At 38.1% G+C, this 18,582-nt stretch overlaps 1 protein-coding gene across 1 annotated transcript in view; it reads left to right on the plus strand.

Moving 5' to 3' along the window:
* Positions 1-9,350: 9,350 nt before the first annotated feature.
* Positions 9,351-18,582, plus strand: part of LOC107158746 (ATP-dependent RNA helicase DDX3X-like) — a 13,487-nt gene continuing 4,255 nt past the window's right edge. The window contains exons 1-11 of the mRNA XM_015505239.2: positions 9,351-9,583; positions 12,630-12,696; positions 13,338-13,385; positions 15,874-16,003; positions 16,339-16,488; positions 16,569-16,668; positions 16,850-16,985; positions 17,351-17,436; positions 17,612-17,710; positions 17,793-17,953; positions 18,318-18,462. Coding sequence (XP_015360725.1) covers positions 9,539-9,583; positions 12,630-12,696; positions 13,338-13,385; positions 15,874-16,003; positions 16,339-16,488; positions 16,569-16,668; positions 16,850-16,985; positions 17,351-17,436; positions 17,612-17,710; positions 17,793-17,953; positions 18,318-18,462 — 1,167 coding nt within the window. The 5' untranslated portion in view covers positions 9,351-9,538. The remainder of the gene's footprint in view (positions 9,584-12,629; positions 12,697-13,337; positions 13,386-15,873; positions 16,004-16,338; positions 16,489-16,568; positions 16,669-16,849; positions 16,986-17,350; positions 17,437-17,611; positions 17,711-17,792; positions 17,954-18,317; positions 18,463-18,582) is intronic.

The raw sequence follows: 18,582 nt of genomic DNA on the forward strand, positions 1-18,582 counted from the left end.
CCCCCCCCACTCTCTTGCTCTCTCTTTTAAAAAAAAAAAAAGTTATAGGCCAGTCTGGGCAACTTAATGAGATCCTGTCCAAAAATAATTAACTTTTTTTAAATGGGGACTAGGGAGGTAGTTCAATGGTAGAACAATTAACTCGCATGTGTGAGGGCCGGGTGTCATCCAGTTTTGCTAGAAAAAAACCTGAGCAAATACTCACAAAAGAAAAAAATAAAGAAAACAAAAATTCAGTATACTGGACAGTAACTGGACAGTTACTATGTGCCAGCAGTCACTAAGACATTCTTTCAACTCCAAATAATACTTAGAAGGAAAGGATGCAGGCTTTCCTACCTTCCCCCAGTACTGGGGATGGAACCAGGGTCTCAGGCATGCTAGACAGCACTATACTACTGAGCTACATCCCAGCCCTCCCTTGCTTCTTCTGTATGCACTGAATTTCAGAGTAACCCAAAGGCTGTATTTGATGAGCCATTTACTCTTTACAAAAGCTTCCAAGCTAATAACTCTGGCAAGAATGTTCACATTAGCAAGTGACCACTTGGAATCCTCAATGTGATAATTGATTCCAGTGGGGCCAGTCTAGAGCTGAAATCATCATGGATATGTGGAGTTTCATCAGGAAGTTTACAAGAGGAATCAGGTTTTCCTCTCAAGTAACTGATCAATCTTTTTTTTTTTTTTTAAATCAGGGATTGAACCCAGCAACGAACCACATCCCCCATCTACTATCTACATATGTGTGTATATGTATATATGTGTATATATACACACACACACACTACACACACACACACACACACACAAATACAGAGAGGGAGAGATTTTAAATTTAGAGAGAGGGGAGAGGGTCAGGGTCTCTCCGAATTGCTTAGTCTCACTAAGTTGCCAAGGCTGGTTTTGAACTCATGATCCTCCTGCCTCAACCTCTGGAGCCACAGGTTACAGGTATGTGCCACCATGTCTGGCTTTTTGATCAATCTTAGTATCACTAAAAGTGATAGTTACTATGTGCCAAGTGGTGTACCGCAGTCACTTTGAAGTACATGGCACCACATAGGAAATGTTTTTCCTAAAACAACTGACCTGAAAGCTCATCAAACCTCCGGAGGGAGCCAGTTAACTGACAGGACAAGTGACCCACATTATTCAACATATGGGAATTATTTAAAATACACGAAAGGCAGAGGGATGCCACGCAACTGTGTATGTCCAGTGCAGCAACAAAGGCAAGGAGTACAGCTTTTGTGTAATAAATAAAACTATTTTGGAGACATTTAAAAATGCTACGTATTTGGGGCTGGGATTGTGGCTCAATGGCAAAGTCTTTCCTCACCTGTGTGAGGCACTAGGTTCAATCCTCAGCACCACATAAAAAAAAATAAATGAACAAAATTAAGTTGTTGTGTCTATCTACAACTAAAAATATTTTTTAAATAAAAAATAAAAATTCTGAGTATTTGATAACAAGGAATAATTAAGTTTTTTAGAAGCAAAAAGTAATGTAAGGAAGTGTCCATTTTTAAAGAGAAAATTATTGAAGCATATGTTATCTGGGGCTCAGCTCATTATTAACATTTTTAAATTGTAGTCTGTAATCCCATCTGTCCCGAAGGCTGAGGCAGGAGGATCATGAATTCAAAGCCAGCCTCAGCATCAGGAGGCACTAAGCAACTCAGTGAGATCCTGTCTCTAAAGAAAATACAAAATAGGAGTGGTCAAGTGCCCCCGAGTTCAATCCCCAGTATCCACCTTCACTCCTACCCCCATCCTCCACCCCTCAAAAAAAGAAACAGAGAGCTCTGCTCATCAGGCACAAAGGATGAATCCCAAAGTCATGGCTCCAGTGGCCCATCTCCACAAGCTACACCCTGCTTGTCTACCCAGTTCATTCATTAGAGTGGAATAATGAAGTGATTAATTAAGGTTTTGGTAACCTAATCATTTTACCTTAAAATTTTCTTTGTCTCAGACATAAATTTTGGGGGACACTTAATATCTAAATCTTAACACCCAACAAGAACAACTCAAAGGGGGAAAAGTTTATTTTGGGCTTAACAATTTCAGAGGTTCAGTTCATAAATGACAGAATACACTGCCCTGGGCCTGAAGTGAGGCAAAACATCATAGTAGAAACGCATGAGAGGGGAAAACTGCTCAGCATGCATCAGCCAGAAAGCAGTAAGATAGAGAGTGCACAAGAAGCCAGAAACAACAAATAATCCATGCTCACAGTGACCTACTTCTTCCAGCCATGCCCCACATATCTACAGTTACCATTCATTTCATTCAAATTATTAATCCATCAAATGGATCAATCCATTGATGAGGTTATATCTGTCATCACATAAAAGTCACATCCCTAAACACTGCTGCATTGGGTGTCATCATAAAGATTAGATTTGGAGACATTAAAAACAAATTTAAAAATGAAATCCATTCATTCTAAATACTATGTTATCAAAAGTCCTCCATGGAGTTGTGGCATTTATGATTAGTCTGCAATCATATTTCCATGACATGTATTCTTTCATTATTAATTCACAGCAATAGCATTGTCAATATAAAGAAAGAATTCACTGAAGAAATTCCAGGGGTCCTACCTTAGTATATAGTCTGTATATATTCATAAAAAGCACAGTGTTGTGTAGGGCTTGGGACATAGATCAGTTGGTAGAGTGCTTGCCTTGCATGCACAAAGTCTTGGGTTCAATCCTCAGCACCACCACCAAAAAAAAAAAAAAAATTGCACAGTGTTGGATGGTCACAGAGAAAGAAAATTTGAAGCCAGATGCCATGGTACATGCCTATAAACCCAGTAATTTGGGAGGCTGAGGCAGAAGTATGGCAAATTTGAAGTCAGTCTTACCATTAAAAGAGTCCATGCCTCTGCTGGGCATGGTGGCACCTGCCTGTAATTCCTACAGCTTGGGAGGCTGAGGCAAGAGGATTGGGAATTCAAAGCCAGCTTTAGCAACAGGAAGATGCTAAGGAAATGCTAACTCAGTGAGACCCTGTCTCTAAATAAGATACAAAATAGGGTTGGGGATGGGCCTCAGTAGTTGAGTATCCCTAGTTCAATACTTAGTACCCTCCCCCTCAAAAAAGGATCTATGCCTGGAAACAAAACAAACAAAAAACTGTGTGTCTGTGTGTGTGTGTCTGTCTGTGTGTATGTGTGTGTAGCATGAAAAGATTGGGAATATAGGTCAGTGGTAGAGTACTTGACTAACATGTGAGATTCAGAGTTCAATCCCCAGTAACACACACATACATCCACACAAACAAGCAAGAAAGAAAGTTGAAAAAGATTTCAAAAGTACTTAAATGAGAAAGTTGATGTGTGAGAAAGTTGATGTGTGGTAAGTTCTGTGTGTCAAAATAGAAATTATGAAATAAAAAAATGCAAAGAGGTAAAATCAAATGAATGATCCATCAGCCCTCCCTTAGTGCTTACATCTCTTTAATTTCTACATCATCAGAAATAAAAACTACTAAAAAAGACCTAACCTAATGCATGTAACTTATTCACCCTTATTAGATATGGAAAATGACAAGCCCAAAATAGTATAGCCTGGGAAGAGGGAGTGAAGAAGAAGGCAACACATTGATAATACTGATCCATTCCCAATGCATTCTTTCCCAGTGACAAGACAAGCCCTGGGTAGGAGATATCATCAAGCCTGGAATGACAGGCTCTGAAAAGAGGCCAAAGCATTGGTTCTTTCCAAAACAAATTCTTCCCCAGACCCTCCCTCTGACTCATAAGGACAAATTCCAGAAACTGACTGCTGATCCCACTGAAAACAGATCCCAAATTCATGAGTGCCCAAACTGACTGGCTCATTAATTAAGCCTCCTCTCAGTGTAACCCATTGAAGCACGAACTCCCCCTCTGGCCAGTGGCTCATTTTCCATAAGGAAAGTGGGTCCATCAGACATGTGATTTTGAATAAAAAGTTATGTTTATTTGTGAGTTTGCACTCAGGTTGATCTTTTTGTGCTAACGACCCTACACCAACATTTTCTTTTTTTTTTTTAAATATTTATTTTGTAGTTTTCGGTGGACACAACATCTTTGTTTGTATGTGGTGCTGAGGATCGAACCTGGGCCGCACGCATGCTAGGCGAGCGCGCTACCGCTTGGGCCACATCCCCAGCCCCCCTACACCAACATTTTCTCATTTACTCTTTTGAGGAAAAACAATCTCCTTGCCATTTTCCCTTCAATTAAGACCAACTACTCAAGATTTTCCTTTTATTTATCCCTGCTACTACCCAATCATTTATTTGCGCAAGCAAAAGGAAAAAGTATAGTGTGGTTTATAAAATATTAAAAATATAATATTTTATTTTGATTTTGATCTTTACATCTCTGCAGAAAGGAAAGCGGACTCCTTGCCAAGTCCTGTTGAGAATATAATTAAGTATAATGAATTAAAAAATTACAAGTTTCATAGGTGTTAAATCTCAAACTATAGGGCTGGGGATGTGGCTCAAGCGGTAGCGCGCTCGCCTGGCATGCGTGCGGCCCGGGTTCGATCCTCAGCACCACATACAGACAAAGATGTTGTGTCTGCCAAATACTAAAAAATAAATATTAAAATTCTCTCTCTCTCTCCCTCTTTCTCACTCTCTCTCACTCTTTAAAAAAAATAAAAAATAAAAAAAAAATCTCAAACTATAAAAAAGGGAGTTTACAGCAATAACGGATAAAAAATAAAATCTGTAGAAATTTTATCATAACTTTTTTAGCTAATCCAATTCTTGAAGTTTTATTTTCCCTTAAAAAGTAATACCCAGGGCATGGGAATATAGCTCAGTTGGTAGAGTGCTTGCCTTGCATGCACAGGCCCTGGGTTCAATCCCCAGTACCACAAATAATAATAATAATGCCCAGAAATCCATTACACCTTAAAGTATAAGAACAGCTTTAGCAGGGAATTTCTTTTTATTTTTATACCAAATTATCCGTGCTTTAGTAGGGGGTTTCTCTCTGAGCACTGTTCCCAAACCTTTCTTAAAGGAAATGTCAAGTCTGTGGTAATAGTGAATTTCTTTAAGACTTGAGATTTCTGCTTCTTGGAATCTTTTTTTACTGTGCTTTTTCCTGAAAGTTTTTTTGTTTTTGTTTTTGTTTTTGTTTTCCTAGCATAGTTTTGGTTAAGCTCATTATTTGCACCATTACAAAAACATAATGATTTCCATTATGCTAAAGTTTTAAATATCTCAATATTCTGTCTTCAATACCAGACTGGAGCTAGTCACAGTGGTACAGACTTGCAATATCAGCAAATCAAGAGACTGAGGTAAAAGGCTAGAAAGATCAAGGCTAGCCTCCCTGAGCAACTTAGGGAGAGCCTTAGCAACCTAGAGAAAGTCTGTCTCAAAAAGTTTTTAAAAAGAAGTGGGGATGCAACTTGGTGGTAAAATGCCTCAGGTTTAATACAAACAACATCCATCTCCTACAGACACATACAAATGCCAAAAAACTGGAACCACAGAATAGTGAAGAAAGATATTTTATGGTACAAAATAAGAACATGCAGAGTGGGATTGGAAATAATACTTAAATACCCGAAGTTCTATGAAATTGATTCAACAGCTCTGAAGACAAGTGGTCCAGTATTGCAGCTTACCACTGATTTCGTCCTGGGTTCTTGTCTCATAATTTTGAAAAATAAAATTCTCAATGGAACAGGAAAGTGAGAGGAGTAGAGTTTATTTAAGTGAGAAAAACAGTGCTCTTGCTGGGCAAGAGGGGAATTGATAACAGGTTGCCTTTTAAGTATACTTAAATCTAGTTATATAATTACTGATCAATATCTGTGCCAATCAGGTGTTAGAAAGGTATCAAGGCTATTGGTAAATACTTATGTTAATCAGATATTGGAAATGTACCAAGCCTATGGATCAATAGCTCGGCTAATTGTACATTAGAAAAGTGCCAAGGCTATTGGTCAAAATGTATGCTAAGGAGGCACTGGGAAAGTGTTAGAAGATATTGGTTTGACCTGCAACATTCTTTTTTTTTTTTTTTTTTTTTTTTTAAGGGATGCCATTTTTTTAAGATGTTGATGGACTTTTATTGTATTCATTTATTTATATGTGAAGCTGAGAATTGAACCCAAGGCCTCACATATGCCAGGCAAATGCTCTACTACTGAGCCACAATTCCAGCCCTTGACCTGCAACATCCTAACTGGTTAGCCCTCAAGTCTGTACTTTCACTCAGGTCTGTTCTGCCTCCCTTTTCTTAAAGCTCCAAGACAAATGAGTTGGCTGGAATGTTTGTCATGTTTCTACATATTTATTTCATGGAGTTGCCTGTTCATTTAGACTCTTTGGGAGTTAGGGTTAGCCTTAACTATTTGCCTGCTTTTCTTTCTATCCTAACTTATTCACTACCTCCTCTAGTGAACATTAAGACAAAGCTTTGTCTTCTTTTCTTTCCCAACTAACCCTCATATTACATGGATTAACAAATAATCCTAGTCGCTTAGAACTATGTCTTCAATACCTGAAAACAGAAACTGCTAAAAAAATAAATAAATAAAAAAGTTAAGCTATTTCAATAAATACAAAAGTACATAAACCACATTTACCGTGATCTACATGAAAAGGAAATGAATCAGCCCAATTATTCACCTCACCAATTACATGTTCAATAACATGAAATCACAAAACTGAGTTTGAAGAGCATTTAAAAAGAATAAAGCTTAGTGTTTCTCAAGACAGCAGTTCTGGAGGCTGGGGATGTGGCTCAAGTGGTAGCGCGCTCCCCTGGCGTGCGTGCGGCCCGGGTTCGATCCTCAGCACCACATACAAGCAAAGATGTTGTGTCCGCCAATAACTAAAATAAATAAATAAATAAAAAAAGACAGCAGTTCTGATTATCACAAAAATTGACAAAGAGTTACCGGCATTTTAATAGTTAAGAGACAGATGTATCATGTTGCAAGCAGTGCAGCCAATCGAATATGGTCCAGCAAGAAGCAATGGGGACTGGAAAACAAACTACTCAGACATGTAGATATTGAAGATAAGTAAGTAGCTACTATCAGATGGAGTGCTGCTCTCTGATGGAAAAGCTGACCTAAAGAATTAAAGCAGCAATCTTTATATATGTCTCATTATTAAGTTAAATATTATGTAAGCATTATTTGTTTTATTTAGAAAGTTACAGGGCTAGAAACATGTATGCAGCTCTTCTGCAGTTGCAATCTACAGCTACAATGTGTAATGTTAAGACCTTTAGGTAGCTCATGAAAGTCCATTGTTTAAAGTTACTGTTAAGCAGAACAGTTCAGGAGCAGCAGAGCTAGTAAAACATTGTGATTCTCTAGCAAGAGCTTTCCTCTGTTAGTAGGAACTATGTGCCTGAGATCAAGATTGAAGCTGATAAGATTCTTTTGCAGAGCGCTCTCATGGAGGGCACTACTACAGCATCTAGGCATCCTGCACATTTGCACAGGAACATTTTTATACACCAGGCATGCCACAGCCATGAGGTCATCAGAGACCCCAGTCTTGGACATTGCTCTCCACAATAACAGATGTCCCACAATGCAGAAATCATTTATATGGGTGAAAATCCTTTTCTCAAGCTCTAAACCTAGACATGTGTGTTATATAAAAACACAAAGTATTTCTTAATAGTTTCTATACACAGGAAGCTTTTCAGGCATACAAGTACTGTATAATGCAAGGTAAACCTGGATAGTTTTCCCTACTTTGGAAAATTATACCACTAATTGAAATACTATTCAGGCACCTGTGTTGTGGATATAACCTATTTTGCAGCTGAATGGATAAGTGCAGTTCTGTGGCCTCTATGGTAATTATTTACATATTAAAACATTATTATAAACCATTTAGCTATTTTTTAGGTTTTCGAGGGGGAAATGTGCATCAGTGAATTTAACTTATGTTACTATTTTACTATCAGAATGGTAAAGAAAAATGTTAATAAAACTATCAGCTAATCTAGCTAGCACATTTTAAGCAAACTAGAAAAGCAACTTCAGGAAATTCACGTTTCAGTCATATTTGGCTATTTTAATTTCAAAACTGGAAAAACAGACGTGAAAAATGTTTGGAGGTATTTACAATGCAGCACCGGATCCTCCAAAGAATGATGCCAAACCTCATGATGCATTAAACATTATAAAGAATGATGCATTCAAAGCTCTTAATTTCTCTATAGTTAGGAGAAGGGTTGTAAGAACCACATACATTCTGATGATCACTTAAAGCCTGGGACCTACAGGTCAATACATTTTTTTCTAGATCAGTAGGACAAGAGTATTTACAGATGTGAGCCACGCGAAGCCATGCCTTCCACTCCAGAAACCCATTTCTTGTATTTCTACCCATCCCAGTTGCCTGGGGTCATTCCGAAACGAGTTTGACAAACGTGTCTCAGTTCCATAAGCAAGCTGAAATAGTCGAGATTCTCGTGCACTATCGGGCTGTCAATGTCTCAGGGCTGGTGGACTTTAGGGATGGTGCTGTACACCTTGGCAACCAGCCAGAATAAGTTGGACAATTTACAAGGCATCTTAAAGTAGGTGGCCTAAGGACCCGCTGAGGTCACCAGGAAAATACGCCTACACCGGCGTCACTCACGTTAATATAATTTCATTGTTTCTTCACTGCAGGAGGCGGTGGCCTCGCCTGCTAGCAGCGCTCAAGCGCCGCTAGGAAACACTCGAGATCTCGGGTTCCCGGCTAAGCCGGGACAACTTAAATCACTCAAACCGGGAAGCATCGGCTGCTAGCACGTACTGCAAACTCCCCGTTTTCACCCACCAGATCACTATCCACCTTCTGCAGTATTCCTACCCACCTCTTTTGCGTCTCCAGCTAGAAGATTCAAGCCATTGTTACTACCCCGCGAAATGGACACTGCGCCCGACACCTGTGGTCACTTGACCCTAAGTCCTTTTGGCTTCAGGTTTTTTTCCCACTAGTTCCGACTTCGGTGACGTTTCCAAAAGGAAGAAGATAATACGGAGAAATTTTACAAAACTTCCGATTGGCGAAAGTGAACTTGACAAGAAAGCGTTTAGGGGAAAAAAAAAAAGCAGGGAACGAGGGGTTGGGGGGGGGGGGTAGGAGGGAAGTGGTACGGTTGCCACTATCGTTAAAACCACCAATCTGAAGAAAGGCTGAAGTTTCACTAGGTCCCCGAATTTCGAGCTTTGGTAGGAGACGGGGGAGGGCGGGGTGGGGGGGAGAAGATCTCGCGATCTCTGTGCTTTGGACGAGAGTAAAAAGAAGATACCGCGAGGTTATGACTAAACGAACGCAAGCTAGCGAAGCGGAAGTAACTGTAGCAATAAAGGGGTTGGTGTTGTGCGGAACGAGGTGCACGCACGTCCTGCGTGTTGACGTAAAGCCATCGGAGTAGGTATATTACGGGTGTAGCGAAGCTGTGTACTTCAGAGCTATAGTTCCCTGTGAGAGGTTAAATAGGAGGGTGTAATTACGTCTGCTGTGGGAGATCCCGAGTTCTCGGTTTTCTTCAGGGATGAGTCATGTGGCGGTGGAAAATACGCTTGGGCTGGACCAGCAGGTGAGCTGAAATGACTTAATGAGGCTGCTTTTTTAGACTTACTACTTTTGGTTTAATTTGGCTTACAGCGTAGTGCTGACGACTTTTTATTTTTTTCCCGGGTTCTAGTTTTTCGGGGTGGTGGGAACGGGAGAAGAAGCGATTTAAAACATGGGTAAGGACTGTAACGGTAATGTTGATTGTGACTGGTACTGGCCTGAGGTATTGTACCCGGTCGCGTGTAATGGCAGCTTGTGTCGTTGCAAGCGCGAGACCTCAGAAACGCGCAGGTGCGAGTTTTGACTAGTTTGTGATAGTGTTGTTGCGCAGAACGCGGCCTTTTTTTGTCCTGAAAGGTTTGGCTTTCACTGGGTGACTGATTTGGACGATTCTGTGTCGTTGGTGCGTAAGCGGAAAAAGAACTAAGGCCTGCCACAGAATGTAGTGGCGGGAGGAGGGGCCTTCGCTCGTGAAATGGCGATGGCCTTTGTGTAGGGTAGCACAGTTGGGCGGTTCTTTTGACCTTTTGTAGGCTTGATTGGTGGGGTAAGGTAAAATCTGTAACGAAAGTTTAAAGAATTGGGTATCTGGTGTTTAATAATTATTCTCCGGTGGTCCCCATCTAGTTGCCTTAAATAATGATGAGGCCTCATTTCCGGAGTGGAAAGTTTTGTGACGCACAAGAGCCGGAAGGGAATAGTAGGAGGGGAGGGAAGAATGGCCGCCTCGTGCTTCTCTTGATCGGTGCCTGGGAATAATGGAGGTTGGACGCCAGCGGGTAGACATCTGGGTTGTGAGGGAATCGAATGTAGTATGTGTTCTTAGGTTAAGGGTCGGCCTGAGGGAAGAACATCTGGTCACTGTAATCAACTATCTGCATGGCAGTTTTGTTACTATTGTATGTCTGAGGAGGACCTTGAAATAGGTGACTAGCCAGAGCCTACACTTTTTAAAGTAGAATAGCTATTCTTTTGAGGTATTGGTGGTGGCGCGGAAGCGCTGTTTTCGTGTCTAGAAGGTTCTTGTTCCTGTACTTTTGTTCGGAGCGGCCCTTAAGTTATTTGGACAGTTTAAAGTTTTGTCTCCCGATTCAGTCAATGCTGATTGATTTTTTTAAGTTGTAATGATTGTATGTAATGTGAGGGAATTGATCTCATCTTTGGGGAGGGGTGTTTGTTTTTGGTTTTTGTTATTTTGTCTTTTGGCGTGGGTGGGGGTGGTACCGGGGATTTAACTCCGGGCACTCGACCACTAAGCAAAGTCATCCCCGGCCCGATTTTGTATATTATTTAGACATAGGGTTTGCTTGTGTTGCTCATTGCTCACCAACGCTGAGGCTGGGTTCGAATTCTCCTGCCTGAGCCTCCTGAGCCATTGAGATTACAGGTGTGCGCCACCATGCTGGGCTGGTGTGTGATGTTGGATTGAACCCGGGGCCTTTTTGCGTGGGAGACAAGCATTCTACCGACTGAGCTATATCCCCAGCCCCAAGGGAGTATAAATCTTGATTAACGATTTCCAGAGTCTCTAGAATAAATCGACTTGGGAATTTTCTAATGTTTAAGTGTAATTTCTTGGTGATGCACGTAACTTTTCGAATGTAGGTTGAACTCAGGCACTCAACCTCTGAGCCACATCCCCAGCCCTGTTTTGGTATTTTATTCTGAGACAGGGTCTCACTGAGTTGCTCAGTGCTTCGCTGTTCCTGAGACTGGCTTTGAACTCGAGATCCTCCTACCTTAGCCTCCCTGTTGCTGGATTACAAGCATATGCCACTGAGCGGCTTGAACTTTAATACAGCACCTACACACGTGCTATAGGAAATGACCTGTGCAAATAGGTGCTGTTGTAATTTCTTTGTATGGATTATTTTGTATATTAGTTTTTCTCTTCGAACCAGTTTTGAGTAAGGCATTATTAATTCATTAAAGGCAAATAAGCTTTATTCTGCTTTGAAATTTGTCAGTGTAAAGAGAAGTTGAAATTAAACAGGGCCTAACGTTTTTTTAAAAGCATGTGTCAGGGATTTTTGTTTGTTTGTTTTGTTTTTTGTTCTTGAGTTATTGTTTGTTTGCTTTTGGCTCCGGCGATTGAACTCAGGAGTACTCGACCACTGAGCCACATCCCCAGCCCCATTTTGTATTTTAGAGACAGTGTCTCACTAAGTTGCACCTCCCCGTTGCTGAGGCTGGCTTTGAACTCGCCATCCTCCTACCTCAGCCTCCCTTGTCGCTGGGATTACAGGTGTGCGCCCACCTCGCTGGCTCAGAATGTAAAGTTTTAAATAACTGCAGTCACCACATTGTTGTTGGTTGGTTTATTTTTCGTGCTTAGGAATTCCAAATTAAAAGTAATTCCTTTTCTGTGTGAAGAAATTACGGAATCCTCAAATTGCCCTAATGTGGACTCTCCCCCACCTCCTTAAAATAATACCAAGTAGAAAGCTGGCGCCTGCCTGTAATCCCAGTAGCTCTGGATGCTGAGGCAGTAGGATCGCAAATTCAAAGCTACCCTCAGGGGCTGGGGTCATAGCTCAGTTAGTAGAGTGCTTGCCTCCCATAAACAAGGCCCTGGGTTCAATCCCCAGTACCACAAAACGAAGCAAGCCAGCCTCAGCAGTAGCAAGGCACTAAACAACTCTGTGAGATACCTTGTCTCTGAATAAAATATGAAATAGGGCTGGGAATGTGGCTCAGAGGTTGAGTTGCCCCTGAGTTCAAAATCGTGTACCAAAAAATAACAATATCAAGTAGAAACAGCCGGTTTAATTCCTCAGAAAGAATCAAAATAAATTATAATTGCTGAGAAATTAAGTTAATATTCTGATGAATTAAGTGCTTTTACAATTGAAAATAGACATTTTTTTTTTTTAGATGAAGCCACTTGCCATCATTAAACTTTGTAGATTTCAGAATGTTCTTCAAACCTTAGGAGGCAGACTTACATAGTAAATAGTGTAGGATCAGAACTGAAATGTAGGACTTCTGGTTTGCAATTCTGACAATGATTTTTTTTTATCTTAATTTTTGGTATGTAAATGTGTGAGACATAAACATTTCTTTTTCAGTTTGCTGGTTTAGACCTGAACTCCTCTGATAATCAGGGTGGAGGAGGAAGTACAGCGAGCAGTAGCAGTAAGTAAATTTTAAAAAATATAGTATTTATATCAGAAATTTCTGTTAACCAATTTCAAATTTAATTTTATACTTTAAATTTTTATTGTATTAAATGTGAATTATTGTGGCACATCTGAATGACAAAGAGTGATTCTTTCAGGCTTAAAACAGTTAAGTATTACTTAATACACATGTTTTAGAAAATTTATGTCTCAATTATAAAGAGGGTAGAGTATGTTCTTCCTCTCCTGAATTGTAATAAACCAATTACAGAAGTTGTATACTTATAAGCTATACGCTGCAACCTAAATTTACCACAGTGAAACCCGAGATGTAGTGATAAAACTAAGTTCTGATCTTTGGGGGTCACATTAAATTCAACAACATTCCTTTGAAAATAGTGGGAGGTTTTTTGTTTAATCATTTGCTTGCTTACCACATCAACTAGTCTGTTGACTTATTTTAGAAATTTAAAATTAAAATATGTAATTTTATAAAATAATTTTTTTTCCTAGTTTTATGTATGATGTGTGATTATGTATGGTGTTCATATGTCCAGGTAAAACTTTAAGCACCATTCAGGGTAATTGATATTTCCATAAAAAGTTATATCTTGGAGATTATAAAGGGCTTTCAATAGTAGTTTTCTCTTTTTTTAGAAGGGCGCTATATACCTCCTCATTTAAGAAACAGAGAAGCATCTAAAGGTAGGTGATTACGAAATTTTCTAGATCTTTTGCTCTTAGAAGATACCCAGAACATAGAGGAAAACAAAATTACTTAAGAAATTTCTTTTTTTGTACTTGTTAGATCAGTCCTGTATTCAGAAACTAGAACTTCCTATCTTTGGAAATGTCCCTTAATTTTTATTTTCTTTTGACAGACTTTAAGCTCAAAGACTCTATGGACAGTTTTCATCACTCTATTATTTAATCTGTTTGTAAACATAATAGCACTGTTTGGAATGTGTAATTTTAGGACCCATCCTAGTATGAAAAACAAACTTTATGATGCTATAATGAAAGTGCAGGTTTTGCAAAGTAGCTAATAGTTGGAGCATTATAATTTGGCCACACTCAGGTTAGATAGATTTGCCAGTTCTTAGCTCTTTGCCTGAACAATTTCTTTTTGAAAGATTTTTTTTTTTTAATGTCTTAAAAACTTGTATTATGAACTTTGTCCTATAGACAGATACATACAAAAAAATATTGTGGGAGTGATAGTCTTGAGTAGCAAATAATCAGAAGGGGTGATCTGAAATTGGAGGGAATGCAAAATATTAAAGTTAAAAGAAAGAAGATTGTGATAGAAGGTCAGGGGTAGAATACTGAGAGGTTAGAGAAGACAATTAACCTATGTCTGGGTTTCCTTTCTATTGCATTATACATGTCTTTATATTGTTTAATCAGAAGATTACTTAGCTAATGATATTTGTTTTATTTTCACAATGACTGCAGAATTTTTTTCATTATGGGTATTCTTTATTGTTTAGGATTTATCTGGCTGGAATTGCATCCCAGGAACATTAAGTACTTTAAAAGGAGTGGCAGTATTTTAGAACTTATAGTAAAAGAAACCATAAATATTTCTTGGAAACTATAAAATGCATGATTAAGTTTAAGCTTTCAACTAGTTGAGCTTTTTGTTTGTTTTGCCATGAGTTTATGTTTTATTATCTGTCTCCATGGAAATTAGTCAGCAATAAGGTTGATTTCTGTTTTATTTCCAAGTGTACCTGCTTCTCATCAACTTTATAAAGGTGATACAGTATTGTTGGACTCTTAGAATTTGACAGTTCATGAATATAGCCTGGTAACCATTATACCACCTACTATTTCTGTTAAATTGAAATAGCCACGTTATGCCTCACTGTGAAATTAACTTTTGAAAAAACTTCAGTTGGATTAAGAAATGTTAGTAGGGTGCTTTAGTGAGTTATAAGTTTTCTAATGTAGTATTCCTTGGTGGAAAAATCTGATTTGCTCTTGATGTTAAGCTATCCTTTGCCTGCAGTTAAATTTTATAATTCAGTGTACATTTTTTAACCGGACTACTTATGCATTTATAAAGGCCACCTAACAGTCTAATAGAGCAGAGCTGATCACATTGAAATTCCTCATTTGATCTATTTTTTTCGATGTTACTAAATGAAGCCAGATTGTTTTTTACATTGATGTTAAATTTTCCAGGTTCTTTCAGTGAACGTGTACAAAGTACTTGGAATCATCAAGTTCATTTTTCACCATTACACACACACACACACACACACACACACAAAATGGGTGAAATTCTCTTTACTGTTACATCAAACAGATTATTTCTGGTTGGTTATATATCTAAAGCTTTTTTCCAGGTAACTGTTCCTGAGCTAACATTTGGTTAGCTGGAACTGTCCCAAAATATGAATTATAGATTCGGTGTATTATGTTTAAAACAGCATTAGTACAGCATTTCTGGCTTTTTTATCTAGTTAGCTTTAGCCTGTCCCCTGTGAGCTTAAAAGATTTAATAGAGGTATTTGAAGTCACGTGGGGATGGGGAGGGCACCCTCTGGAGATACAACTCACTTTACCACTGAGCCATATCTCTAACCCTTTTTTAAATTTTGAGAGAGGGACTTGCTAATGTTTCTTAGGTTTCTTTTCTTTGCTAAATGTTGCTGAGGCTGGCTTTGAAATGGTGCCTACAGCTATGAGCCACCACACCAAAACCTGTAATACGGGTAGGAGGTAACAGGATTGAACTCAAACATGGAGCCCCAACCCCAGCCCTGAAATAACTCTTAATAGATAAGCCTAGTTTTAAAATAAGTTTTAAAACTTGCCAAAGTCTTAAAAAATAATTGATTAAACTCATGTTTTAGGTGCATAAAATTTACACTTTGTAAATGCAAACTGAAATATTTGTAGGGATGCTATAATAACAGCACTAGTGTAATAGTAGTGTTAAATGTGAGTTGTTAGTCTCTTAGAAGTTACATTCACTTAGAACATTATTTAACCATGAAATTACTTCGGTTAATATAACAATTTCTGGAGGACAAGAGAATTTAAGATGGTAAAAATTGTGGGACCCCTGACCTTTGATCCCACAAGGATCAGAGAAAGGAAGGCTGTGTCCATGAAGAGCTATATATTTGGGAAAATGGAAATCATAAAATATTGTTATTTTCTAATATTAGTATTTTTCTTGAAGGATACTATGATAAGGACAGTTCAGGGTGGAGTTGTAGTAAAGATAAGGATGCATACAGCAGTTTTGGGTCTCGTGATTCAAGAGGAAAGCCAAGTTATTTCAGTGAACATGGAAGTGGATCAAGAGGAAGGTAAAAAAAAATTTTTTTTTTTTAACTAATGTAAACATAAAGTAGTTACCCAGGAATCTTAATTTGATTCATTTTTTTCAAAGACCCTAATAGTTGTGTTTAGTCCTATGTGAAGTCTTATTTCAGCAGTGAATTTCACAAAACTATTAATTTTTTTCAAGTGAAGATATAGTTTCATATTAGCAGTGGTTAGCTAGAGGGCTTTATTTTACAAAAGATGACCTGAGTTGTAAGTTTTGACATACCTAAGGGAACTTATATTCAATAATTTAACTACTAGTACAAATACTTCTCTTGAGTGATAAATGTGCTCATACTGTGCTCATACTGTTCAGATTTGATGACCGAGGACGGAGTGACTATGATGGTATGGGCAGTCATGGTGACAGAACTGGGTTTGGCAAATTTGAGCGAAGTCGTTGGTGTGATAAATCAGATGAAGATAATTGGTCAAAACCACTTCCACCAAGTGAACGCTTAGAACAGTAAGTTTTTGAAATGTATGCTAATTGTCATGAAACTCATTACATGCTGTAACATTTATGTGATAACAATTTGATTTTAGGGAACTCTTCTCTGGAGGTAACACTGGGATTAACTTTGAGAAATATGATGATATACCAGTAGAGGCAACAGGCAATAACTGCCCTCCACGTATTGAAAGTGTAAGTGTTTTTGTTTGAGTTTAAATAGGTTATGAAAAATTATACATTGATGGTTACCACTCTGTAGATGTGTAAAGCATATGAAAAGCATAAATGGTGGCTTATATTAGTATATTTAAAAATGTAGTAGGTATAGTGTTGCTGGTTGTATTTGATTGACGTGGTTGAATTTCTTTAACAGTTCAGTGATATTGAAATGGGAGAAATTATCATGGGGAACATTGAGCTTACCCGTTACACTCGTCCTACTCCAGTGCAAAAACATGCTATTCCTATTATCAAAGAAAAAAGAGACTTAATGGCTTGTGCTCAAACAGGTAAGCTTACTTGATTAAAGCATTAATGTCTAAATTGGACTTGATCTTTTATGGGAAGTATTTTATATGAAGAAGCCCAAGTCCTTTGTTTAGTATGATTTTTGAGATAAGTGAAGATTGGTAAGATATATCTTTTTGTCTTAACACTTCTGAGATTGTAAGATGAAACTACTTTTTTTAATCAGGCCATCTTTTTTTGCCTATAGCAAATTGTTAGTGGTACAGCAGAGAATTTTTTTTTTTTTTTTTGTAGTGGCAGAAAGATAAAGTGTAATAGGAAATGTTAAGTCATAAACTGGTAAACTAAAAAAAATGTAAATACAGCCATAATATTAACAATTAATAAGCCAGTGTTTTCTTAACAGGATCTGGAAAAACTGCAGCATTTCTTCTACCCATCTTAAGTCAGATATATACAGATGGTCCAGGAGAGGCCTTGAAGGCCGTGAAGGTAGTCTTTTTTATAAAATAATGAATTTATGCTTAAAAAAAGTTTTGTAAATAGTTGTGGAACTCTCTAAGCAAAAACCATTTTTAGGTGTCATTAAAATTACAGGGAATTTTACTCTAATGAAGTAGAGCTAAAGTTTGGGGACTTAAAGTTGAAAGCTATACTACTGTCTTAGGAAAACGGAAGATATGGGCGTCGCAAACAATACCCAATTTCCTTGGTGTTAGCCCCAACAAGAGAATTGGCTGTACAGATCTACGAGGAAGCCAGAAAAGTGAGTTTGCATTTTAGTTAATTATTGCCTTTTTCATCAATTCTAATGATATTTTTAAGACTAATGAATTTTTTGCTTATAGTTTTCATACAGGTCTAGAGTTCGTCCTTGTGTAGTTTATGGTGGTGCTGATATTGGTCAGCAGATTCGGGACTTAGAACGTGGATGCCATTTGTTAGTAGCCACTCCAGGACGTCTAGTGGATATGATGGAAAGAGGAAAAATTGGATTAGACTTCTGCAAGTATGTTAACTTTTATAAATTGGGGTAGTCTGTTACGATAGACAAAAAATAACTAAGGTTTAAAATTAGAGCTTAGAAAGTATGTTTTAATTAGCACAGTGAGATCTCCCACACACACTTGGATTAGACCCAGAAATGTTCTATTACTGAACCTATATATCTAGTCCTTTTATTTCTCAATTTGAAATAGAATCTTGCTAAGTTACTGTGAGGTTCGCCTGAAACCTGCCTGGGTACATTCAGATGTGTGCCCTGGTCCCTGGCTGTTGGCATAGTTAATTTTAGACACAACATTTACTCAATGTCTTTTCAGCAGAGGCAAAAAAATTATTTTTCACATCAACTGAATTATTTTCATTAATAGGTATTTAGTGTTGGATGAAGCTGATAGGATGCTAGATATGGGATTCGAACCTCAAATACGTCGTATAGTTGAACAAGATACTATGCCACCAAAGGGTGTTCGCCACACTATGATGTTTAGTGCTACTTTTCCTAAGGAGATACAGGTACTGTTTGAAGCTGCATTTATTTTTCTTAATAGAATATTAGCATTTCTGGATTTTGTAATTTATGTTTAGAATGGATATATATATATATATATATATATATTTTTTTTTTTTTTTTTT

Source organism: Marmota marmota, unplaced genomic scaffold (assembly GCF_001458135.2).
Source record: "Marmota marmota marmota unplaced genomic scaffold, marMar, whole genome shotgun sequence".
Classification (NCBI taxonomy): Eukaryota; Metazoa; Chordata; class Mammalia; order Rodentia; family Sciuridae; genus Marmota; species Marmota marmota.